This window comes from Podarcis melisellensis (assembly GCF_964234715.1).
Source record: "Podarcis melisellensis genome assembly, chromosome: 3".
In the NCBI taxonomy this organism is placed as follows: domain Eukaryota; kingdom Metazoa; phylum Chordata; class Lepidosauria; order Squamata; family Lacertidae; genus Podarcis; species Podarcis melisellensis.
In genome coordinates, this window is record NC_138530.1 from 89,936,453 (window position 1) to 89,962,696 (window position 26,244).

Below are 26,244 nucleotides of genomic sequence, written 5' to 3' on the forward strand. Positions count from 1 at the left end.
TCTTTATTGTTTGAGTGGCAAAGTCACCTCTGTGGGAGGAGTTCCAGGATTTAATTGCTTTTAGGCAAAGCTTTTTGTGCCACAACAGAAAGAACCACCTGACGCTCACACCAAAGGCTCCGAGGTTAGTTCCTGATGCACATCCATGTCTTTAATAACTAAGTTAAGGCTATACAAAGAAAGCAGGGACAGCAATCATAAAAAATGTTGGCGTGGTTGCATTGAATCTATGTCTTCTGAAGAACGGTTTAACAGGCAAAAAGGAAATGCCTGTCTGTATGAGTTTGCATGCCACTTGCCTCAAGAGCAAACATTCAGCAAATGAAGCATTCGTGGTCATTTCCTCCATGCTTAGAGAAGGTTCGCCTTCCACCTGCTGCCTTTCTCCTTGTCAGGGGCACATGAACGCTGGCAGAAAGCATGGAAGAGGCAGAAGTTGTCTGCTTGCCAGCTAACTCAGAGTTTGGGTGGAGTTAAGACATACAATACTGCTCTTTTGGATTCCTGTAACAAAACCTTAATTTTAAGCCAATTTTAAGGCTTTGTAGTTCCAACAATTGTTGAATTTACAGCTGCATATTAATTTGGCACCCGAGGTGATAAAAGAACATGGAGAGATCACAAGTGAATCAACTGGTAGAACAAGCTTCTAAGGAAGGTTAATCTGTATACATTTGTGTCTCCTGATCTTTCAAAAGCAATGTTTAAAAAGCTTGTTTCATAAGGTATTTGGCCACAGAGTTATTCTTTTCTAGGATTTGTGGTTTTACTGTTGTCATGCTCTCATTGGAGAGTTGGCAACCAGCTGGATGCTGAAAGCTTTTGGTATGTTGTGGAGCTTTTCAGTTTTATTGTTGGTTCTGTGTGACTTCATATCACTCATAATAAGCTGCCCTATGCGTGAAAAGGCAAGTGTGTTTCAATAAAGACATGAATAATAAATAAAACCTATCAAAGAAAACAAAGATCTGCATTTAGTTCCCAGACTTGAGATGAATATTGTAAAATGTACCTCCTGCAAAATATTGTTATAAGTCACCCCAATCTCTGCCAAGCTGTGTACAGGATTCTAGGGAACTTGTACCTCAAGCCAGGTCTGTGCTACATAGGAGAATTGAAGACACGGCAGAGGCTGTTGTAGCTTTAAGAAATGGTAAAGTTAAAGGTAAAGGACCCCTGGACGGTTAGGTCCGGTCAAAGGCGACTATGGGGTTGTGGAGCTCTTCTCGCTTTCAGGCCAAGGGAGCTGGCTTTTGTCCGCAGACAGCTTTACGGGTCATGTGGCCAGCATGACTAAACCACTTCTGGTGCAACGGGACACTGTGACGGAAACCATAGAGCATGGAAATGCCATTTACCTTCCCGCTGCAGCAGTACCTATTTATCTACTTGCGCTGGTATGCTTTCAAACTGCTAGGTTGGCAGAAGCTGGGACACAGCAACAGGAGCTCACCCCATCGCAGGAATTCAAACTGTTGACCTTCTGATCAGCAAGCCCAAGAGTCTCAGTGGCTTAGACCACAGCGCCAGGACTGGAGCCCAAGGCATCTCCCCCCACCCCACCTGCCCAAGATGGATCTTGCTAAAACACCCTTTTCCTGTCACCTTACACCCAGTTACCTGGCCCACCTTCCAAATCCCCTCTGTTCACACCTCAGGGCAGGGGGAAAGACAGTTCTCTTGCCTTGCCAGTATGGCCCTCTATTGTTTCTTAATGGCCCTCACTTGACCAGGTCATTTTTGCATTGGCCAGCCCAGGAATTCCTCTGCAGCTGGTATATTCCCTTCATATCCCAACTAATAAAAATCCTACCATTTATTAATTTTCTTCCCCAAACCTATATTGTTTGCATTGCTTTCAGCCTCCCCATAAACACTTCCATCTTTCCGCTCTTTCCTTCCAGAATACTCAGCACCTGAATACCATGGCTGGGAAACCCAAGCTTTATTATTTCAATGGAAGAGGGAGAATGGAATCCATTCGCTGGCTGTTAGCTGCTGCAGGTGTCGAGGTCTGTGCCTTTGTTTTCTTCCAGACGAAAATCTGCAAATGAGTTGATTGTTGGAAGTCATGGCAGGATGACCACGGGAACCATTGCCACAATTAGAGCATCCTTAGGACCATACAGGAGACTGGGTTTGTGATCTAGATGGTTTGGCAGGGCAGCCACAGGTACATAACCCATTATTTCACAACGATAGGAGTAAGATCCTTGGCTGTCACCCAACATCATGGACACATTTCCTTTCGATGCAATATTTTTTATTTCAAAAACCAAGGAAAGCATAACCAAGGCAGCCACAAGGCTTCCTTTTGTTACAGGAGGATATCACATATCCCACAACCCACACTCTGGTCTGTAATGCTGAAATTGTCACTAAAGCTGTCAGGTTATAGGGCCACTTGGAAATCAGGAAAGAACTGTATGCTGGGATGCTGCCTCCAACTCCCTCACCTTACTCCCACATTTTCCAGGTTACTAAAGGTAAAGGTACTCCTGACCATTAGGTCCAGTCATGGCCGACTCTGGGGTTGCAGTGCTCATCTCGCTTTATTGGCCGAGGCAGCCGGCGTACAGCTTCCAGGTCATGTGGCCAGCATGACTAAGCTGCTTCTCGCAAGCCAGAGCAGTGCACGGAAACACCGTTTACCTTCCCGCCGGAGCGGTACCTATTTACCTACTTGCACTTTGACGTGCTTTCAAACTGCTATGTTTGCAGAAGCAGGGACCGAGCAACGGGAGCTCACCCCGTCGTGGGGATTTGAACCGCCAACCTTCTGATCAGCAAGTCCTAGGCACTGTGGTTTAACCCACAGCGCCACCCGCGTCCCTCTTTACCTTTACCTTTTCCAGGTTAAGCAGGCTGCAAACACTTTTTCTTTCTTTCTGGAATACAATAACATGGAAATGAGCTCTCAACATGATAGACAAGTGTGTGTTCTTGTTTGAAATTAACAGAACCACTTAACAGAACAACAGTTGGCATGCCAGGGACTAGGAAAAGATTAATCTAGCTTAAAGTCCTATATCAACCAATTATATTTATTCACTCAATATCCCTGATCCATAATAATCCATTAATGCTCTGTGTAGTCTCGTAACACAGCCATGGCTGGTTCGTATGTTGCTTAGCCTTTGGACCTCTATTTAAAAGTTTCATTCTTTCTATTCTCATGTTATATAAATTGTCCACTTAGATGGTCACTGATGCAGTAGGCTATGACCCATAAAGGCATATGCTGTAATAAATTTATTGGTTAACGTGCTACAGCACTCTTGGTTGATTATAAATAAATGAAATGTTAGTCCTTTCGCTTTTTCAGTTTGAAGAAGAGTTTTTGGAAACAAGAGAGCAATATGAAAAGTTATTAAAAGGTAAGGCTACAGATTTAATAACTGCATCCAGATCCAGAGCTCTGTGTGTGTGTGTGTGCCAATAAATTCTAATGCAAGTGTGTTTGGGCAGGGTGTGTGTGAACAAGAACTCAGCTACTTTGATTCTGCTTCAAAATTGGAAATGGTGTTACAAGCATCTCTGCTCTCACTATGGGTGGGCAGAAGTTCAACCAATGAAATCCCCCCTTTTTTTCTTTAAATGCTTCCTTTCCCATTGTTCCTTTCCCATTGTTCACCATTCAAAGCAGTACAGGAACTTGCCAGGGCTGACATGATGATTCTCTTTCAACAGATGGATTTCTGCTCTTTCAACAAGTCCCCATGGTTGAAATTGACGGAATGAAGCTAGTGCAGACTCGAGCCATCCTCTACTACATTGCTGCAAAACACAACCTCTATGGGAAAAACCTGAAGGAGAGAGCACAGTATGCTTTTTAGAAGCCATATTACACTAATATGCAAGGTTTTTTCTGGCCTAAGCACCTGCTTTTTTAATATAACAAAACAATAAAGGGTAAAGGTAAAGGGACCCCTGACCATTAGGTCCAGTCACAGACAACTCTGGGGTTGCAGCGCTCATCTCACTTTACTGGCCGAGGGAGCCGGCGTACAGCTTCCAGGTCATGTGGCCAGCATGACTAAGCCGCTTCTGCTGAACCAGAGCAGTGCACAGAAACATTGTTTACCTTCCCGCAGGAGCGCTACCTATTTATCTACTTGCACTTTGTGCTTTCAACTGCTAGGTTTGCAGGAGCAGGGACCGAGCAACGGGAGCTCACCCCGTCGTGTGGATTCGAACCGCCGACCTTCTGATCGGCAAGCCCTAGGCTCTGTGGTTTAACCCACAGCGCCACCCACTTGAGGAGAAATGAAGGCAAGAAGTGGTGACTGAATAGCAACAGCAATAACTTAGAAGGGGGGATACCCTCTGGGCTCAGCTTCAGGTAGCAAAAAGGTATTGGAACAGCTGTGAAGAAGCATATGCATATGTTTTGCATATACACTTCTTCCATATTTATAGCAATCATGTAAGAAAATTTGGAGTTGGATTTTACAGCCCCACTCCTGTCAAGGTCCAGTGTTGGTCAGAGAAAACAAAACTGAGATGGAACCTAGTAACAGGAAGCAAGGCTAGCTGTTATTCATTGCATATCTGTTGCAACCACACACACACACACACACACACACACACACACACGTAAGGAGGTCAGGAGCCCAGAGCAGAATGTGCAGACCCTTTTAAAGCTTCAGAAATTGTAACAGAAAGACCACCCCAAATTGTAATACAAATGCCATAAAAATGGGTTCTACGCTCTACAATTCTATGTAAATCAGATCCTGCTCAGAGTTCATGTTTCTCTGACATATTTACAAGTCAGGCATCTTGATTGGCAGACAATACCTGCTAACAGCCCTCCCTGGCCTGTCTGAGACACCTTTTTGAAATAGTGAATACCTCGACTCCAGAATCCATTGACAAGGACCAGTTTCACTCATACACAGATCTGCCTTTTTGACAGGTCTGCTTAGATAGTTTCTTGTTAAACCAGTTTCACAGGCGGGAGGCTCAGGAAGAATTTCCTGCTATGTGGACGGAGGGGTCTCTGAGGTCGACTAGAGGCTAAACATGGTCTCAGCCTTGCTCAGTGTATTTGTTTGGTTCATGTTTTATTCGAATAGAGTATGGTTTCATTGATAAATTGGCCCTTTTGTTGAGAAAAGGGCCTGACTGAAAGTAGCCTTTTATCAATACTTTCTGCAGAGTGATTGGCAGATGAAGGGTTAACCCGATAGCCTGTGGTGCCTCTCTGACTCCTGCAGTGGCTAATGTTGTGCAAAGGGATTAAGACTTTGGAAGAATCATATAGGACCCTGAGGATCATCTACTACAACTTTAATATGCAGCTGTCCCATACGGTGATTGAACCTGCAACCTTGGCATTATCAGCACCACGCTCTACCCAACTGAGCTGTCCAGGGTGTGTTTTAGCATTTTTCTTAGTATTTTTAAACTTTCATGTTTTACTTGTTTTATACACTTGCATTCCTCAGGGGTGCTTATTAGGAGCACCCTAATATGATTATGAGGGACGCAGGTGGCACTGTGGGTTAAACCACAGAGCCTAGGGCTTGCCGATCAGAATGTCAGCAGTTCGAATCCCTGCGATGGGGTGAGCTCCCGTTGCTCAGTCCCTGCTCCTGCCAACCTAGCAGTTCGAAAGTGCGCCAGTGGAAGTAGATAAATAGGTACTGCTCCGGCGGGAAGGTAAACGGCGTTTCCGTGCGCTGCTCTGGTTCGCCAGAAGCGACTTAGTCATGCTGGCCACATGACCTGGAAGCTGTACACCGGCTCCCTCGGCCAATAAAGCGAGATGAGTGCCACAACCCCAGAGTCGGCTATGACTGGACCTAATAGTCAGGGGTCCCTTTACCTTTATGATATGGAAAATGAGCTATGGAAGGAGAAGACGGGAAGTCATTGATATCTTAAGGATGTAAAAATGAGTACTTTAAAATGTAAAACAGAAAATTTAATTTATATAGATTATATTTATATAAATATTTATATGTGGAACTAAGCAAGAGGACAGCAGCCAGGGAGAGAAACTTAGCACAGATTCAGGAAACAGCTACCAGGAAGTGTCTTAGCAAAAACTGCTGGAGGGTCAGAGAGAGCTAGGCGTTGAATGCAAGCTTGCTTTAATCAATTTCTTTCTTTTATTTTACCCCTGCGTGATTGTTAATATTACAAACACCACTTGAAGCAAGGCATAGAAGGCGTGGGAGGAAAGGCAGAACAAACAGAGATAGGGAAGGATTTGGTTTACAGTGCAGTTTTATAAGCAAGTTGCACCCAGTACTTATTGACAATATTGTAAACGTGTTCCTAAATAGGAGGTGTGTTTATGTGGTAGGAGCAGATACCCCCTCCCCCCCCTGAATTCAAGCCTATGCATGTTTCCTTGGAAGTAAATTCTTCTATGGCCTATGAGGCTTGGTCCAGGTACATAGGAATGCCACCTCAGTACACCTGCTAGCCTGTAAAGTGTGCAGATCCCTGTGTTGATCCTTGACCATTCAGATGGTGGCCTTGGGACTAGCGGGATCAGCATCCATACAAGTATGCGTTGCACAGATGCTCAGCTTCCTGACAGTAAGAGCTGTTCGACAGTGGAATTTGCTGCCAAGGAGTGTGGTGGAGTCTCCTTCTTTGGAGGTCTTTAAGCAGAGGCTTGACAACCATATGTCAGGAGTGCTCTGATGGTGTTTCCTGCTTGGCAGGGGGTTGGACTCGATGGCCCTTGTGGTCTCTTCCAACTCTATGATTCTATGCTCCCTTCTCCGCCACCATTTGCTTTTCCATCCCATCAAGTGCTGGAGCCGAAACCAGACACATGGGAAGCTAAGCTTCAGCAATGCCTAATGATCAGGGCAGCCTGTAGTTTATTTAGGATGACATGGACTCTCTTTCCCCCCAGAATTGATATGTACGTGGAAGGAACAACCGATCTGATGGGAATGATCAGGGTTCACCACAAATCACCTCCTGGAGAAAAAGAGAAGAATCTTAGTTTAATCATTGAACGAGCCACAAAAAGATACTTCCCAGTTTATGAGAAGGTACTGTATGTAACGGGACGTGGGTGACACTGTGGGTTAAACCACAGAGCCTAGGAATTGCCGATCAGAAGGTCAGCAGTTCAAATCCCTTAATGGGGTGAGCTCCCGTCGCTTGGTCCCTGCTTCTGCCAACCTAGCAGTTCGAAAGCACGTCAAAGTGTAAGTAGATAAATAGGTATCACTCTGGTGGGAAGGTAAATGGCATTTCTGTGCACTGCTCTGGCTCGCCAGAAGCAGCTTAGTCATGCTGGCCACATGACCCAGAAGCTGTACGCCGGCTCCCTTGGCCAATAAAGCGAGATGAGCGCCGCAATCCCAGAGTCGGTCATGACTGGACCTAATGGTCAGGGGTCCCTTTACCTTTACTGTATGTAACATGCTGGCACCATGTTCTGGTATGTCATATTTTGTTGAAAGTGAAAGGCCATAGATTTTGGTGCTAGTTAGGGTTTGGCAGAACCACGTGCTTTGGTAAAAAGTGGAGTGTAAATGCATAAACCCTAAAAGGCCTGGAAGAAGAAAATGGTCTTTGCCTGATGCCTTAATGACCAATGCATGGCCACTAGATGACCCTCTGTGTGAAGAACATTCTAGATATGAGTGCCACCCTGAAAAGACCCTCTCGCCTTGTAGCTACCTCCTCGCTTCGTCCTGCCATGTACATGCATGCAATGAACTTTTCTTCCGTAGGTTTTAAAAGAGAACAGGCAACCTTTCCTTCTTGGCAACCAGTGGACCTGGGCTGATGTCCAACTGATTGAGACCCTATTAATGGCAGAAGAGAAGGAGTCCACCATTCTCTCACAGTTTCCTTTGTTGCAGGTAAAAGAAGTAGCTGAATTAACAATGACCGTGTACTCAGTAATATAAACCTTCAGCTGAAGTGAACAGGCATTTGACTGATTGTGTCCTCGACATTTTCCAAACTCACGTATACCTAGTCAGATGCTGATACTCCTGAGAACAAGGAAGTATGTTATACAACACAACACCATTCTAATGAAAGCTAGAGTTTCCATAGGATTGCCATATTTCAAACAGCGAAAATCCAGAAAAAATCATTTTGGGGGGCCAAAGTTGTTGAGCTTTTTATGGCAAAATCGCAAAAAAAGTAAATAAATGCTGTTTGGGGGCTATTTTTAAGGAAAATAGCCAAACATTGCACTGCCTGCATGAGCTGCCATATGTCCAGATTATCCAGACATTTTTTGCTGATTTCTGCCTGGACACTGCTAGAGATAGCAATATCCCGGATATGTCTGGAAAATTCCGGACGTATGGCAACCTTAGTTTCTATCTCATATTACGTTGATGGCCCAAGTCCCTGCAGCAAAGTACAGTGGTACCTCGGGTTAAGTACTTAATTTGTTCCGGAGGTCCGTTCTTAACCTGAAATTGTTCTTAACCTGAAGCACCACTTTAGCTAATGGGGCCTCCTGCTGCTGTCATGCTGCCGGAGCACAATTTCTGTTCTCATCCTGAAGCAAAGTTCTTAACCTGAAGCATTATTTCTGGGTTAGCGGAGTGTGTAACCTGAAGCGTATGTAACCTGAGGTACCACTGTATCCTAAACCTTTATCTCTTGCTTTCCATTTGAGCTACCCATTTTATGCACATTTCCCCCTAATATACACATCTTTTTCATTGCAGAACTGCATTGCAAAATTCAGAAAAGGGCCTATTTCCAAGGGGTAGCTGTGTTTCGGTTAGCATTTTGGTTTGGAAAGTATGAATTATTGGTTTTACTGTTGTGGTTTTCCCCAAGAGACTTCAGGAACTGACAGTCATTGATTGGGGCTGTAGTCAGCAAACTCACACTTCTCAGGATTCGGGCCAGACACTTACACTGGCTTCAAATTTGTTCAGCGCTGTAATTTTTAGATTGCAGACCTAATTTTCTTGCTCTGAATGATTTGGAACATTTGCAATTTTAGGCTTTTAAAGCAAGAATGTGTGATGTCCCTACGATTAAGAAGTTCCTTCAGCCTGGAAGCCCAAGGAAGCCTCCCCCTGATGAAAAATTTGTAACAACAGCAAACAGGGTTTTCAACAGGAAATGAAAACTGGGCATATGTTGCACTGTGTTAACTCCTATCTGGGAAGCAGCTGTCTTTAACAATGCTTTGCAAATGCTTCTTAAAGCTAGTGGGCTGCTTTTAAATAATAATCCAGTTGGCTTCTGGCTAACAAATAAAGTTTTGAGATAAATGCTAATGTAAAACTCTTTAGCGAGCCGCATTTGGGTGTAGGGGTGGGCGATTACAAACCTAGATTGGGGCAATATATTAAGATAGATAGCATTTGACAATAAAAATGATGTTATAATAAGAAATGCTGTGTTTTTATCCAGTTTAAATACTTAGGCTGGGGTCACAGACATGATGTATGAAATGGCACCCTTGAATATTTCCCCTGGTGCTCATGAAGCCTATGATACTCAGGTCCTCTTTGTCATGAGATAGTTATCTTTCCTCCTCTTGAACAAGTACACAGAGCTGAAGGGGGATATTGAAAGAGTGGTGTTCTTTGGCATTTCCTCTTTCAGCTATATGTCCTTTTCAAATTTTAGATTGGCACCTTGGGGGGAGGGGAATAGAATGACTGGCAGTCTTTCTCCTTATTTCTGTAGCACCCCACTTTCTGCTCCCCGTCATTCACTTCCTTTTCCCTTCCACTCTCTTGGTCACTCCAGTTTCTGGTCAGCTGCTCACGTGCCAACCCAAACCCTGAGAAGAACATAGAGCTGAAAGAGGAAGTGGGAAAGGGTACTTCTCTCCCAATTTCCTCCTTCAGCTCTATCTACTTTTCCAGTGGGAGTAGCCAGAGGGCAGAAAGTGGGGTACCGCAGGAATCAGGAGAGATAGCAAGCATGGCTTGCCAGAAAGACTATGTACAGTGGTACCTTGGGTTAAGAACTTAATTCGTTCTGGAAGTTCATTCTTAACCTGAAACTGTTCTTAACCTGAGGTACCACTTTAGCTAATGGGGCCTCCTGCTCCCGCTACACCACCACCGCGCACTCTCACCCTGAAGCAAAGTTCTTAACCCAAGGTACTATTTCTTGGTTAGTCGAGTCTGTAACCTGAAGCGTCTGTAACCTGAGGTACCACTGTATGCACACACATAAGTAAAGATGATCCTCTTGAAAATGCAGACTAAAAATGGCTGTTCAGATGACTGTATTAACCAGAGTTGTCAGCTGTTGGAAATGTCTCCAGGACCTGATGATAGGTAAAGGTAAAGGACCCCTGGATGGTTAAGTCCAGTCAAAGGCAACTATGGGGTTGTGGCACTCATCTCGCTTTCAGGCTGAGGGAGGCAGCGCATAGCTGTCAAGTGTCCCTTATTCGAAGGGACAGTCCCTTATTCCAGCGCCATGTCCCACTGCTATCCCTTATTGATGGATGTGCCTTAAATGTCCCTTAAATGATGTCCCTTAAATTTCAAAGGAAGCAGCTCCTCTCCCTCCCTCCCTGCCGGCCAGGGAGGAGGGAGGCTCCAACTGTGTTGCTTGGCTGTGTTGCTCACCCAATAAGAAGTCTAAGAATGACTGGGGGTGGAGCTTGCATGCCTTGTGTGTGGCTAGTTAATGCAAGCTGAGGGGTTTTTTGAATGCTGGACGCCATTTTGTTGCATGTGCTGCTGCAAACTTTGCAGTGCTAAGCTAGGCCGGGGAGCCATCTTAAGTTGAGGCTGCATAGGCTTTGTGGTGCATGTGATTCAGATTCTATTCAGTTGAACCTCTGGTTACAAAGTTGGTTGGACAGTGTTCTCAAAGCTACCAGCATGAGTTTGACCAGACTGCAGGAGGACAGGAAGACTGGAGTTCCTGGAACAGGTGAGGCTGCATGTCCCTTATTTTGGCTGCTGGTCCCTTATTTTCAAGGCTGCTGGTCCCTTATTTTCAAATCTGTAAGTTGACAGCTATGAGCCAGCGTTTTTCCACGGACAGCTTTCCGGCTCATGTGGCCAGCATGACTAAACCACTTCTGGCACAACGGAACACCGTGACTGAAGCCAGAGCGCACAGAAACACCGTTTACCCTTCCGCCACAGTAGTACTTATTTATCTACAGTAATACCTCTGTGAACATCTTCCTTGTCTAGTGTCCGTTCCAGTGAACATCCACAGCAAACCCGGAACTGCTGGGTTACTTCTGGGTTTGTCACTCGTGCATGCTCAGAAGCACAAACCGCTCTGCGCACATGCGCAGATGAGCACTTTACCCTGCGGCCTTTTCTGCTAGCGACCGGGGCTCCGGAATGGATCCCGGTCGCAAAACAAGGTACCACTGTACTTGCACTTGCATGCTTTTGAACTGCTAGGTTGGCAAGAGCTGGGACAGAGCATCAGGAGCTCACCCCGTCGCAGGGATTTGAACTGCCAACCTTCGGATTGGCAAGCCCAAGAGGCTCAGAGGCTCGGACCACAGCGCCACCCACGTCCTACATTGGTCCACCTCAGACCTGGAGCTGGTCCTCCTCCTATTCTCTCATCAGGAATTCAAGCAAATGGAAAATTAAGGTTGCCTCATGCATGACGTGACAGGAAGTGTATGACACCATTTTTACACCTGACAGGAAGCCCTGTCAGTCTGAGATGCATAGAGCAGCTATGGTAGGGAACAGCTATGGTGTGGTAGGGAGTTGCATTAGGTCCTGACTCACCAGAGGTGGAAATACATACTTTGCTGCAGTTTTAATTCTGTTTGGTGGTTGTGGTGGTGCAGTACCTTTGGAATCATAGCAGATCCATACCTTAATGGACCCATTAAGACCTGTTTTGCTCAGTGAGGTCATGTGGACTCCAATCCCAGGCACTGTTTGCTCAGAATGAAGCAAGCCCCAATTCATATTATAGCTTTTCTCCCAGGTAAGTGTGAAGCCTTTGATCATCATGTGATGAATGCAGATATCATGCATTGTAAATCCATGAAAAATGTGCAGCTCTGTACACAGGAGTCTCTCAAATACAAAGCATAATGGACCCTTTCTCACCTGCTTTGAATGCGTGAAACTGTACATTTTGATCTACCTTTAAAAAACAGTAAATACAGCAGTTTCAGATAGTACATCGTTTATTCATGCATGCTCACAAAACTTTAGTAATGGTAACCAAGCCCAAGTTTCTGTTTTTTTGTTTTGTTTTTTAACTGAGTGGTAAGACAAGAGGAAGAGACTCCCCCAAAGTAGGTGGAGTTTCCTGGACTGCAGGATTTTGAAGGCACAATTTATCTGCGTGTGAAGAAAGAGATCAGCTAAGTTCGGCTTTGCGAAAGGTTAGTACTGGAAGTTGGAAATAAGCAACTTTTTCAGCCTTAACAGGTGCAGTCCTATACAGTTCTACTCAGAGGTAAGCCCCATTGAGTTCAGTTGAACTTGCTCACAGGCTAAGTGGGGTCTAAGAGGCTTTAAATTAACTGCTGTGTGGATATTGGGTTAAATATTCACCCCAGAAAGCTGCGTGCAGCAATATTTTACTTTGCCTTTGGCATGAGGAAGGAGGGGATAAATAATTGTATTTTAATTGATGAAAGCAAGGAAAGTGGGAATATAGCATGGGGTGGATTAGCCAGGGCAAAAAGTGAAAGTGTGGGGTTGGTTAAAGGATACTATAATAAAGAGTGGTTGATGTTCAGTTAGATGAAAGCAATCTCAGAGTCATGATGGGTTCGACCTCCATGTTCGGCAAAAGATTCCTGCACTGCAGAGGGCTTGACTAGATGACCCTCGTGGTCCCTTCGAACTCTACAGTTCTATGATTCTATGTTTTGCTTTGAAGCACAGCAACAGGTTGAAGAGCGTTCCCTCTTGCTGTGAGAAATGGGGATTGCACATGGATTTGCTGCATACTATGTTGCTGGAGGGAAGGGGAAGATTGTTGTGCCTCTTATTTTAATAGAGCAAATACATTTCGGGTGGGGGGGTAGCCAGTGAGGAATGAACGACCATCATCTGAAGGGGCAAAACAAAGCCTGTAATCTCTGAGCATACTGCCCTGGCACTTATTTCTGTAATGGCACTTATTCAATGGCGCTTATTTCTGTAATGGGATTCCCTAAGCACACTTTCCTGGAAGTAAATACCAGTGACACTTACTTCCAAGACAACATTTTTTAACAAAAATGTGTGTGTGTGTGTGTGTGTGTGTGTGTGTGCACGCTGCATTTAAATATTATTTATTATGCATATTTTTTCTTTTAATCTGTTGCAAAACATCCCTCAAGCTAAGGATTGGCTTGGGCATACAACAGCACCTGTTGATTTGACGGCCATATAAATTGCAAAAAACAAAACACAAAACCCCCAAACCAGAATATGTTGCTTTTCTTCTGCATACTCTTTGGTGCAGAGAGGCCTGGACAGAGCAGCAGGGTACACTTGCCCCAGGTATTGGGGGGCTATGGCTGGGGGGGGCAGCACCAGGGACCAGCTGCTTTTCTCTTTGTGTTCATTACTGTACATTCTAACAAGACTCCTGCCTTGGGTCTCAGACAAGCTTTGCATGAACTTGAGTGCAGATAATATAAGAGTGGAACATGTGCAGTTAAAATGATAGCCTATCCGACAGTACAGATGATTCCTGATAAGTGTACCCAGAAGAGTGCCTCTTTAGCAGGGTTGTTTTTGCATGAAAATATGAACAAGGTGCTTTGCTGCTGGTATCTGCCTCACACCAAAACAACTTGTACACACCAAATAACTTGAATAGTGTAGACTGCAGAATCTGTGTGCACGAAACAAAGTGCTGATGGCATCACTTTCCTGTTTCTATATTGAGAAACGGCCACCACTGAACCACACCAATGCAAAACGCCTCATCTTCTCATTTCTTTGGAAGAATTACTCAAACTCCACCTTTGTTAGTCTAAAGCACGGGTGTCAAACACAAGGCCCGCGGGCCGAATCCAGCCCGCCAGACCTTGTCATGTGGCCCGTGTAGCCGCCGCCGGCCGCCAGCCTTCACCTTTTATTCTCGCTTTTTTTTTTTACACAAGAAAGCCACCTCTTCAGCGCATGCGCGGCAGCCTACAAGCCAGAGAACGTCTGCCCTCTAGCGGCGCCAAACTGCTGATGCGGCCCCCGATGAATTTGAGTTTGACACCCCTGGTCTAAAGTCTTCCCCGTTTCTCTTTATTCCTCTTTCTCACCTACCATGGAACCTCCATTGGGCATGGGAGAGAGTCAGACCTGGAGGGAGATGCTTGGGTTTTGCATTTCCAGAGATGGGAGTTCAACTTATCCGCATTTCCCCTTGCGTGTCGAGACCCCGCAGCCACCCCATCGTTGGAAATAACTCACACAAGGACACGGATATTAGGTTTATGTATTGGGCAAATTTTGGGCCATAACTTTATTGAAATTACAGAATGTGAGCAGTATTGGCTTAGGCATTGATTGGACCTGACCATACCTGACTCCTGCCCATTGTGCAGGAAGTTCAGTAAGGGTAAGCCACCAGTAGGGGGAGCCCTGTCGATGCTAACCCACTCAAGCTCCCCCTGGTATTTCCGTCGGGGTCGTGTCAAGGCCCTAGCCCCCAGCCGGGCTTCAGACTAGATCAACACCCCTGGGTTCCTTTAACGGAGTACCCTTAAGCATGGAGGGGCGGGTGATGGCCACACCTCCCCTCCCCCACACAAGGTCAAACAATGCCTAACTGCAACCCTACCAAAGTTGTGATGATTGCTACGAGGTAGGTGAAAACCAAGTGGCCAGTGCCAATTTGCCAAGTGGAAAAATTCCTACCAGGCCCCTCAGACAACCAAGGCAACCAACCAAAGTCCATAGCAAGGCCATTGCCTAACCTGCAAAATAGGGAGGGAGGGCGGGTGATTGAGGAAGTGAGCCAAAGAGGAAGTCCTCTGGCTTGCCCCTCCGTTTAAACAGCCCCGACCACGCCCCCCCTGGACAGCAGGTTGGCTGGCCGGGCTCTGATGTGACTTGGATCCCCCAGGCAATGGGGGACAAAGTCCCCCGTCCCCGGTGGGGAGTGGGTGGCCATGCGGTCCACCGCAACTCCTCCCCACTGGGAAGTGGAGCGTATTTGTCCCTCCTGCTGCTCCCTGCTCCTCCCATAGGGAAAACTGCTCTTCAGAGCTCAATGTAAGCAAATGGCACTTTTGGTTTTCTGTAGACTCCCATTTTTCCCAGTTTAGAGCCAAAGAGAGGGTTTTCCCTGGGAAAGGAGGAGAAAACCGCTCCGACCCATCTTTTCTAGGCACAGGAGAAGCAGAAGTGTGGATGAGCCCTGTGTGTTTCTCCGTCCTGATAGGTCTTGTGCAAACCTGGAACCTGCATGGCTCCTGACAGAGCATCACTTGAATATCTGTTACCTTCTCCCACCTTCCATCTGAAGGCTCCTTAACAGATGCAGGCATGCAGAGCCAAACTATTGGGCAATTGTTCTTTCTTCCCTTCGCCCTACTTAGTTGGCCAACTAGGCAGATAAAGGGTTCCAGAGAACAAGAAATTTTGCACACTATTTTGTGGCATTTTGGTTGGCCTAATAAAGGTATTGTACTAAGATGGATTTTGGAATTTTTAAAATGTGGGCCAGCACTTTCCTGCTGTAGGCGAATGATCCCTGATAATAACCCTCAAGGCAATACCCTTTCCCCCTTTCAGTTGTCTCCAGGTGGAAAATTTAATTGTCCTCCCATCACCCATCCTGGTCCAATTGCTAACCTCTGCATCTCATGATTTGCCATGAAGGCATCAGCTTGTGAAAACAGCTAAAGGGGAGGTATTTATTTCAGGTGAAATAATTAGATCACCTTATTAATTAGAATGAAACAAATACTTTACATATTTACATGTGCAATTTTTCCAGCCAGCATACAGGATCTGGATCTTAACAAGTCCCAAGTTTCCAGAAAGTTATTTACTTCCCCCCCTTGCAATTATATTCAACATCTCTGATGCGCTGTGGATTTCATCCCAGTCTTAAAATATATGCTGCCAAGGCTGAAAAAGAGCTTTTGAGCTATGCATTGTTTACAGAACATTGATCTTATAGCACCATCCAATCCATCCATTTTTTGATGACAATTGAAATTTGAGTGTTTGCTTTAAACCTTTGAGCACTAATACCCATAACTCCGCTTGGGTTGAGTTACTTCATAGCAACTACAACACTGCTTCTTTACCTTCCTGCACCCCCTTGGTGTCAGGTATTGCCACGAAAAGCTGGATGACCTGGCTCAGTCAGACATAATGATCTTGAGCTGAGAAACTATCCTGGTTTCATATTGTGTTTTGCAAACAGAAATTAAAGCAGTTTCCCAGTTCAGACCTCATGGCAAATGTGGTTTAACTAGCTAGGATGTAAGCACTGAAGCTGGACATGTGAAAAGAGGAGTGAATGCACATTGCACATGCACATTGCTCATTATTGAGCCAGTAAACAATGGCTTGTTGAACCATTCTTCAATGAACTGGATTTAGGAGGATAGAGACTCAAGCAGGGGCACATTCAGATTGCGGGATTACTGCATTTGTTTTCCTAACTATAATGCTAGCACTGCTATCCTAGATTCTAAGGTTCCCTTTTTACTGCATTACCTGTTGCATTGTGTAACTGTGGTGTTTTGATTGATATATCACCATGTGTGCTAAATTTTAAATGGTGGAGGGGAAATGTATGCTAGAATGCTGCCCCAAATTTCATCATGTGAAATTTTGGGTTGCTGTTTTTTCCCTGGAAGTAATTGACATGGAAATGAGCACTGATCATCAGCTAGATTATGCTAGTTTTTAAGAAGTGGCTTTTGCACCCTATGGAAGATCACATAAAACATGGACATTATCAGGTAAGGAAATGTTGGGACAATGGAAGAAAGAGCTGCTTGAATGGAGCCCAAGTTCCATCCTAACATACCTATTATATTGTGGTGAGTTTTGTGGGTAGCTATGCACTCAGTAAGGGATGCGAGTGGCACTGTGGGTTAAACCACAGAGCCTAGGACTTGCCGATGAGAAGGTTGGCAGTTCCAATCCCCGCGATGGGGTGAGCTCCCGTTGCTCGGTCCCTGCTCCTGCCAACCTAGCAGTTCGAAAGCACGTCAAAGTGCAAGTAGATAAATAGGTACCGCTCCGGCAGGAAGGTAAACGGCATTTCTGTGCGCTGCTCTGGTTTGCCAGAAGTGGCTTAGTCATGCTGGCTACATGACCTGGAAGCTGTATTCCGGCTCCCTCAGCCAATAAAGCAAGATGAGCGCCGCAACCCCAGAGTCGGTCATGACTGGACCTAATGGTCAGTGGTCCTTTTACCTTTCTATGCACTCAATAAGCCACACCATTGAGGAACTGGAGGCCTCGGCATGACTATTGTAATCCAATCCACCCTGCTAAAGAACAAGAGCTTGCTCATGTGCCTTGACTGAGTAGAGGGGGAAGGCTGGGTGGGAATAATGGGAGGCACGCACAGCATGTTTATGTGCTGAAGGGGATGAGAAAACTAGAAATTGTGTAGACACTGACTTTTGCCTCCAGGCTGACATCCAGGAATTGTATCATTCCGTATGCCTGGAAATCAGCACGAGCCTAAGCATGTTTTAACTCAGGTGTGAGTTCAACTGTGTTCGCTGGAGCTTGTTCGCCCCTTAAGCATGCTTGGGACTGCAGTCTTTGGAAATCAGACAATCCTTCTAGATCCTTTTCCTGTTGTACTTGAATTCAAGATTTATCTACAGAAACATTGTGATTTAGTGGAATGTTAAGAAGGATGCTTGGTTATAAATAATTGGCCATCACTAAAATGGATCAGAATTTGATGATAAGAGAGATTAAGAGAAACAAAATTTGTAGGAGAATTATTTTATTGTATTTAAACAAGTGGTTATAAATTTGAAAATAAGATGATAATTTGCTTGACAAAAACTTATTAATGATGTAAGTGGGAGCGGGGGATGTGAGGAAGTCTAAAGATGTTATGAAATTTTGCAAAAACAAAGTAACGCTGTTTATTATTATTGTATTTCTTTTATTAAAAACTCCAATAAATATCTAATATATATAAAAAAAGATCCTTTTCCTGTTGTAACCACAATAATGCTCTGCCTTTCATAATACATATTTTATTCATTTTTTTGGTAACATTTAATATAATTCATAATACATATTCTCTTCATTTTGCTCCACCTAATTGAGCTGTTCTGCAAAATTGTACCTGAATGGTTGCGTACAGAATTGCTGGTTTATATTTAATTAAACTTTTTCTTCTCCCCATTAAATGGCACTCATCAGGAAACCACCAGCTTAGAAATATGTCTGGGAAACCAAAACTGACGTACTTTGAAGGCAGAGGAAGAATGGAATCCATCAGGTGGCTCTTAGCAGCAGCTGGAGTGGAGGTTGGTTGCTTCTGTTTGGAAAACTCCCCTTGCACCACAAATTTGCACAATTGTGTGCTCAGAGCTTTGAACGGGAGATTTCCCAATTTACAGCTCTCACTCAGCTATTTCTGTCTCTACAGAAGAGCCACGTAGTAACTTTATGCAATAAAAAGAATTGGCATGACACATGAATGGAAATAACTGGATCTGTTTTCCTGTCTTTTTTTCCAGTTTGAAGAAACGTTTTTGAAAACAAGAGAACAGTATTTGAAGTTAATCAAAGGTAAACTCATGGTACAAACCTATATACCGTATTTTTCGCCCTATAGGACGCACCAGCCCATAGGACACACCTATTTTTTTTGGGGGGGGGGAATAAAGGGGAAAAAATATTTTCCCCCCCCCCCAGCCACGGGGCTGGGGCGGGGGAAGCCCGAGCTTTTAAAAACGCACCTACCATAGTTTTTAGAGGAGAAAAACAAGGGCAGCAGGCTCCCTACTCTGTGGATATCTGCCCGAAGCGCGGAGCGCTCTGCTTCAGCGCGCCCCACGCTCCGGGCAGCAGGCTGCTATCCGCAGCCTAGGGAGCCCTGCGGGAACTCCCCCGGGCTCCCTAGGCTTGCTGATAGCTTCCTGAAGCCTGGAGAGTGAGAGGGGTCGGTGCGCACGACCCCTCTCGCTCTCCAGGCTTCAGCGAAAGCCTGCATTTGCCCCATAGGACGCACACACATTTCCCCTTCATTTTTGGAGGGGAAAAAGTGCGTCCTATAGGGCGAAAAATATGGTATGCCTATTCAGAGGGGAACCCCACTAAATTCAATGGGGTGTAAGCCCAGACGAGTGAGCAGCCTTTTTTCTACCCATGGATATTTCTGAAACCATAAAATGTTTACCAGAGACAAAAGTGGAAAGCCTGCATGCAATACGCAGCAAAAGAAGTAAAATCTCTTTTGCTCCAGCCAAGGGTGTTTTGGCACATAAAGCACAAATCATGCTGTTGCCCCTTCACCCTCTGAATTTCCCACATATAAAATGTAAATGTAAAATCTATATTGATAGGAATATATTTTAAAATATTTCTATCCTGCCTTTCTGCCCCACATAATAAAACAAAAAATGCCCAAATGTGTGTCATGAGTGTGTCATGTAGATGGCAAATACAACATGCATTATTGGAGATCTGAATGGGGAAAAACATAATTCATATTTTCCCCAAAATGTGTAACATTCCTCAGTGCAAAATATCTTTCTCATTTTATCCCATGTTATATAATCTAGGCTACAACATACAATTTCTTCCTTGAGGCAATTATAGATGGGCTTGAGTACCTGGGTTATAGGACAGGCTATCCTTGGAACAATTAGTTTATTTATTTCCTTTTATTTTGCATGGTGTATTCTTTGGGGGTGGTAGATTATAAAATGGCCCCAGGGTCTGACATTAAAATGACCTGAGCATGTAGAAATCTGTCCAGATGTGGTTGATCCTCAGAACCCTTGGGAGGCTGGAGGTTTGAATCATATTTAAAACAGGGCCTGGGAAATAAAGTTAATACTCAGCAATGTTTTCTTGGGCTTGCCGATCAGAAGGTCGGCAATTGGAATCCCCGCAACAGGGTGAGCTCCCATTGCTCTGTTCAAGCTCCGGCCAACCTAGCAGTTTTAAAGCACACCAGTGCAAGTAGATAAATAGGTACCTCTGCAACAGGAAGGTAAACCATGTTTCTGTGCGCTCTGGTTTCTGTCACGGTGTTCCATTGCACCAGAAACAGTTTAGTCCTGCTGGCCACATGACCTGGAAAGCTGTCTGTGGACAAGCGCTGGCTCCCTTGGCCTGAAAGCGAGGTGAACACTGCAACCCCATAGTTAACTTTGAATGGACTTGATCGTTCAGGGCTTCTTTATCTTTATTTTTTTTTTTACCTAAGACTTTTAATTATTTTAAGCATTGTTACCCTGCTTTTCAGCCAAAAAGCTTCCCAGAAACAAGACAGTTCCTGCTCTCAGGCTAACAGTCTAAAAGACATGACTCAAAAGGAAAAGGTGTTGGGCAGAGAAGAGGAAAATAAGCAAAAACAAACACCATCGCGTTACTTATAGAAGCCAGCTGGGGGGAGGGAGAAACACATCAGGGAAAGGAGGAGCCAAAAGGGGTTGGTTTCTCTGCAGAACTAATGCTGTGGTCCTTGCACAGCACTTTGTGTCTATGCCGAGCTGATTTTTCCCATCCTTGCAAACCATGTAAAGAATTTGTTGTGGTTTTCTATCTAAGTTGTGAGCTTGATGGCACCTGGGAAAGATAGGAGAGCTTATTCAATGTGTCAAATGTTGGACTCATTGGTCATAATAGCAGGGAGAAGCTAGCTTTTCTTCTCTGACACTGGAAGAACCTCCAGTCTATTTGGAAGGAGCCCATGGATTCAGAGTATGAGACGTGTTGCAAAATGATAGTAGATTGGCTACTTTTGCTTGGCTGTTTGCTTTCTGACAAAAAGTTAGGCCACATGCTAGCTCTGAAAGTGCTTCACTGTGGCAGAATCTTGCCACATTTCTTTAATCTCACAGAATAACCATTTTGGACCAATCAATGACTTTGTTTTGGCTTTTTTCTTTGTTTTCCTAAAGATGGATACTTGCTGTTTGATCAAGTCCCTCTGGTCGAGATGGATGGGCTGAAGCTGGTCCAGACCAAGGCCATCCTCAACTACATCGCGGGGAAATATAACCTCCATGGGAAGGACCTGAAAGAAAGAGCATAGTACTTATCATGATTCATCATACTGTACTTGATAGCTGCATTAAAAGACTCTAGTGGTATTAACAGTATTCGCACATGCTCAAAAATTTGCATTGCCTAGGAAAGAGAAAAAAAAGCTGTGAGAGGCCAGGGAAAAGATATTCTTGAAGATTTGGGCTGCTGGTTTGGTGTCTAACTTGTTCTAATGCCCAACCCATATGTGTGTGCATGTGTTTGTCCTGCGTGTTACATATTATGGGTGATGTCCAATGCTGATCACACTCAGGATAGATCCACTGAAATCAATGGGCAAAAGGGCACTTCTTCTTTTTCGACAACCCAAACAACGTACAATTATGTGATTTTACTTTAGCATGTCAACGAGTAGTATTTAGAGTTTTGGCTTCCTTTTGGCTTCTCCAGGGAGAACCCTGGAGACTGATAGTGCCTTTGTAAATAATTGCATTATTTACATATCTACAGGTGGGACACACAGGAAGCAAAGAGTCTTTTCATCAGCTGGTAACAAGTCCCTAGGCAGCTATTTGTGCAGTTCTCCTCCTCCTAAAGTAGCACTCCCAGGCTCAGCTACCGTGTTTTTCGCTCTTTAAGACGCGCCCGACCATAAGACGCACCTAGTTTTAGAGGAAGAGAACAAGAAAAAATATATTCTCTCCCTCTCTGCACAGTGCCTCTCCAACAAAGCAGGAGGAGAAACAGAAGCAGAGAGGGAAAGCTGCGCAGTGCCTCTCCAGCGAAGCAAAGTCAGAACAGCAAGAGGGATCGCTGCACAGCGAAAGCAGTGATCCCTCTTGCTCTCCTGGCTTCAGCGAAAGCAACACAAAGCCTCCTGAGTGCAGCGGCAGCTGCGCAGCCGGCATTTGCTCCATAAGACGCACACACATTTCCCCTTACTTTTTAGGAGGGGGAAAGTGCATCTTATAGAGCGAAAAATACGGTAATTCTGCTTAGAAGCTTCCAGTTCTCTCTTTCTAAGGTGGTTCAGATAACCCCTAAGCACTGAAATAATACATGAGGATAGATCGACAGGCCATATGTGCTAGACCCACCTCCCATTTTTATGTTCCTATTTTCCCAATAAGTTCAGTTTAACAGATGAATTTTCTTTACCCATGCCTGCTTTGTCCTCACAGCATTGACATGTATGTGGAAGGAACCATGGACCTGATGGGGATGATTCTGATGTATCCCTTTTCTCCACCTGAGCAAAAGGAGAAGCAGCTTGCTTCCATCCTTGAGAAGGCCACTACCAGGTACTTTCCAGTCTACGAAAAGGTATGGCACCAAAGATTCCTATTTGTAGCTACATCAGGGATGGGGAACCCAAAGATGAGTTACTTGGGATCAGCCTGCGCCATCCCGGTGTCCTCCAGAAGCTTTGGACCACAATTCCCATCAGCCTCTGCCATCATCACCAATGGTCAAAGATGTTGGGAGCTGTAGCCAAACAATATCTGGAAGGTTCCTCACTGGAGAATGATGACTTGGACTAATGGCACAGGTCATATTTTTCGTAGCTCTTTGAAGATATCAGACAGGTTTTACTATGTCCTGAGACTTCTTTGAATATAGAGTGAGGCTTCATCTGTGCTATGCAATTAAGGTAGCATTGTGCAACTTTAAACAGTCATGCCTTCTCCCAAAGATTCCTGGGGGCCAGGTGCACCAACTCTAGGGGGCCGATGAGTTTTGAGCCCCCTCAATATTTTTTGGAAAGGGGCCAATGTTGAGGGGGCCCAGCATGCATCGTAGCTTCAGCGGCCAGCTCCTCCGGAGCATTCAGCCTCCTCCAGACGTTGTGATGTCATGAACAACATGCATTGCATGCACAATGTCACACACACACAATGTGTGCTGGGCACTCTCAGTGTTAGTTTATTAAAAGTGATCAGAGTGGTTATCATCTTATGTGGCTTATATGACATTTAAATTTAAGTCCCCAAAATGTCTCACACTGTCCCAACATTTCTCAGCAGAGTTAAAAGTACATTTTAAGGTAAGAGAGTACATTTTACCCAAACCAAGCACATTCTTTATTGTTGTTTGTTTTCTAGGCCCTGAAACAGGCTGGAAAAGAGTTTCTCGTTGGCAATTGCCTCAGCTGGGCAGACGTACAGCTGCTTGAGGCAATCTTAATGGTAGAGGAGAAGAAAGCGGAGGTTCTTGAATCCTTCCCTCAACTGCAGGTAAACTGTTGGGAGAGTTCATCATGCAGAATTCTGCTCTCGTTATGTTTCAGAATGTGTTTGTTCAGACCTCTAGATTGAGGTGCATAGAGTTCAGTTAAGGTTAAGCTATAGTTAAGGGACTATAATGATTCCCTTTCTGGGCAATTGATTCCAAAAAGCTGCCTTATAGGAAGTCAGGTACACCCAGCTCAGTATTCTCTACACTGAATGGCCATTTCTCTATGATTTCAGACAGGGGAACCAATTATTGTATCCAATTTAGCCTAACCTTTGCAAGTAATTTCCCCTAATATGAATCGTTTGGGGGAAGTCATTTTCACTTATAGGATATTTTTGTGCCCTTTCTCCTAATATACATTTTTGTGGAAAAGGTTAACTGGAGAGCAAAATGCAGGGAAGTGCAAATGTTGAAGGATAGCTGTGTTTCAGTTTCCTGTTTCACGAAATGTGAATCATACACTTTCTTCGTAAAATGCAAATCGAACCAAATTTCTCCCCCATCCTTACAATAAACGGGAAGTTGGGGATTGAGGAAAAACAGGTACTCAAGAAGATGTACCCTAAGGAAATCCCCACATAGCTCCAGCAATGCCCAGAGGTTTCCACCTATGCAGCTGATTCCAGCATCTGTTTTCCATATAAGAGGAGTGAACCTGTTTGCCACATTTAGATGTTAGTGCCACAGAGTGGGATCCATTCAGGGGGAAGCAGCCATCAGACTGTGTGGATCAGATATTAGCTATCTATGTGCAGGACAACGAGTCTCTCTTTCTGGTGGTTGGTTAACGTATATTGACATAATTCCTTACTTCAGGTTGTATTGTCAAATATCCTTTAGAGGGATGTTAGTCTATACACTACGATATATATATATATATATATATATATATATATATATATATATTCATTTTGTTTGTTTTTTTTATTTTTGCCCTAGGCTTTCAAAGCAAAGGTGAGCAATCTTCCCACCATAAAGAGGTTCCTGCAGCCTGGAAGCCAAAGGAAACCACCCCCTGACGATGCATATGTCGCAACTGTGCTGAAGATTCTCACAAGTGACTAAAAAACATTGCACCAGATTTTAAGGCTGCTTGCCAGAGTCACCACAAATGCTGAAAACCAAGGGATCTTTAAATGAAATGATTGTTACCTGCCATGAAAAGCAAAAAGTGGCAACATGGAATGTTGGGCAGATGTTGATTTAAAGTGTGTAAAGTGCTTGCATTAAAATATTCAACAAGAGTGTATTTTCTTTCATACTGCAAAATGACAAGGCTATTTATGCATTCTTTCATTCACATATTTATAACCTCCCATCTAATGAATTCTTATTAACCAGAGTGACTTACAATAATAATATTTTTTTTTAAAAAAACCCACAATCCATAATCAAACACACACACGTAATGGACTGTAAAACAACACTGTTCACATGGCTCCTCCAAAGCAAATGGAACAGGCAGTATGGTTAGCTAAAAAATGCTTATTTTTGTAACATATGATGTAAGGACACTATATTTTTTATCCAAGGCTCAACAGAAGGACAGAGTCACACGCTGGGTTCAATATAGTTTCCAAACAATGGCCAAAAGGAGTTTAAAGAGTTGGACAAATTTAAGGTGGGTTGTCTCATCAAGAGAGGGAATGTCAATGAAGTTATGTACCCTCAAGTGGATAGTAGTATGTCTGGTCCCGGTAAACAGCGGTCTTCAACATTCCTACCAGCAGTACTCTGTGGCAATGGTTTATTAGATGCATGGTGGCTCTATAATCTGACCCTAAGAGATTATTCTTTCTAATCCTTGAGCCACAATATTTCGGAATAGATCATGTAGTTCTTTCAAATCCCTGTCTGATAAAATAACAATTTGATAATCCACATACATGAATCAGACCATGCTTCAGTCATCGTTGATTTCAACGCTGTGAGAGGGAGTCTCAAGACGCTTCTTTTGGTGCCTTCCAATAACTCTCTTAACACATACAGAAATTAGGAACAGGCCATAATCTGGGATGCTATGAAAGCAGTATTGAGAAGACATTGCCTAAAGTCCATCATTTTGAAGAAGCAGAAATCAGCATTACAAACAGAGATGGTAAAAGACATATTGGCCTCAGCAGACACAAGGACTGAACTGAAAACTTTATGCCAATTTATTGTGTAAGCACAGTGAGCTTCTAAGCACTAGATGCTGAGTATATAAGCACCTCCATGCAAATAGTAACAGTGTATATTATGAGCTTAGAAAGAAATGCTCTAAAATGATAGCGAGAGCTTTTAAGGTCCAGAAGGAACAAAACCATGTTGCTTAGGAGCCATGTTGCTTAGGAGCCAATTCCTAGGGTCCGAGGTCACTTTGCCCCCCATAAATATTTGAGGGGACCGGGCCCCCACAAAGCTGATGGGCATTGCTATTCAAATGGTGTGCATGTGCCACATATTGTGATCAATTATGCGGGGTGGGGCTTACCTGCTCCCCCCCCCCATATTTTATTCAAGTTGGCATGGCACCCTGTCATATTGTGATAGATGACAGTTCCCTTTTCACTACTAATGACATTAATCTCACTTTTAGAGATGTTTTATAGGTTTCTACGATTCTACTACCTCTCCATCACAAGCTCTTTTTTTTTGTTTTAGAGAAAGCTGTAGATAAAAAGTAGCCACATGACCATAAAAAATAGAATAGTTGATAATGGAGGAGGAAGTACAGTGAGTCTTCAAAAAATTTGAAATGGGTTAGTTGGATAAACCCCAGTACAGTGGTACCTTTAGTTATGAACTTAATTCGTTCCGGAGGTCTGTTCTTAACCTGAAACTGTTCTTAACTAGAGGTGTGCTTTTGCTAATGGGGCCTCTTGCTGCACCGCTGGCACACAATTTCCATTCTCATCCTGGGGCAAAGTTCTCAACTCGAGGTAACTCTTCCAGGTTAGCAGAA

General features: G+C 44.2%; 2 protein-coding genes across 2 annotated transcripts in view; both read left to right on the forward strand.

Annotated features, from left to right (window-relative positions):
- LOC309366273 (uncharacterized protein) lies at window positions 1-24,544 on the forward strand. Its single transcript, XM_081904726.1, has 15 exons — window positions 1-124; window positions 1,905-2,012; window positions 3,326-3,377; window positions 3,691-3,823; window positions 6,878-7,019; window positions 7,710-7,841; window positions 8,954-9,073; window positions 9,712-9,784; window positions 15,346-15,534; window positions 18,267-18,373; window positions 18,587-18,638; window positions 20,981-21,113; window positions 22,247-22,388; window positions 23,168-23,299; window positions 24,240-24,544. The coding sequence occupies exons 2-15, from the start codon at window positions 1,926-1,928 to the stop codon at window positions 24,363-24,365; spliced, it is 1,620 nt and encodes a 539-aa protein (XP_081760852.1). The 5' UTR covers window positions 1-124; window positions 1,905-1,925; the 3' UTR covers window positions 24,366-24,544.
- The window catches only part of LOC309367210 (glutathione S-transferase-like), a 64,419-nt gene that overhangs the window by 28,779 nt on the left and 9,396 nt on the right, over window positions 1-26,244 (forward strand). The gene's annotated exons all lie outside the window — the stretch shown is intronic.

Bases quoted from the DNA above. Each gene is read 5' to 3' on its own strand.
- LOC309366273 (XM_081904726.1), top strand. From the start codon at position 1,926: ATGGCTGGGAAACCCAAGCTTTATTATTTCAATGGAAGAGGGAGAATG. The intron at 2,013-3,325 runs GTCTGTGCCTTT...TCGCTTTTTCAG, and splicing joins TAGCTGCTGCAGGTGTCGAG to TTTGAAGAAGAGTTTTTGGA. The intron at 15,535-18,266 runs GTATTGTACTAA...GGCACTCATCAG, and splicing joins TTTTGGTTGGCCTAATAAAG to GAAACCACCAGCTTAGAAAT.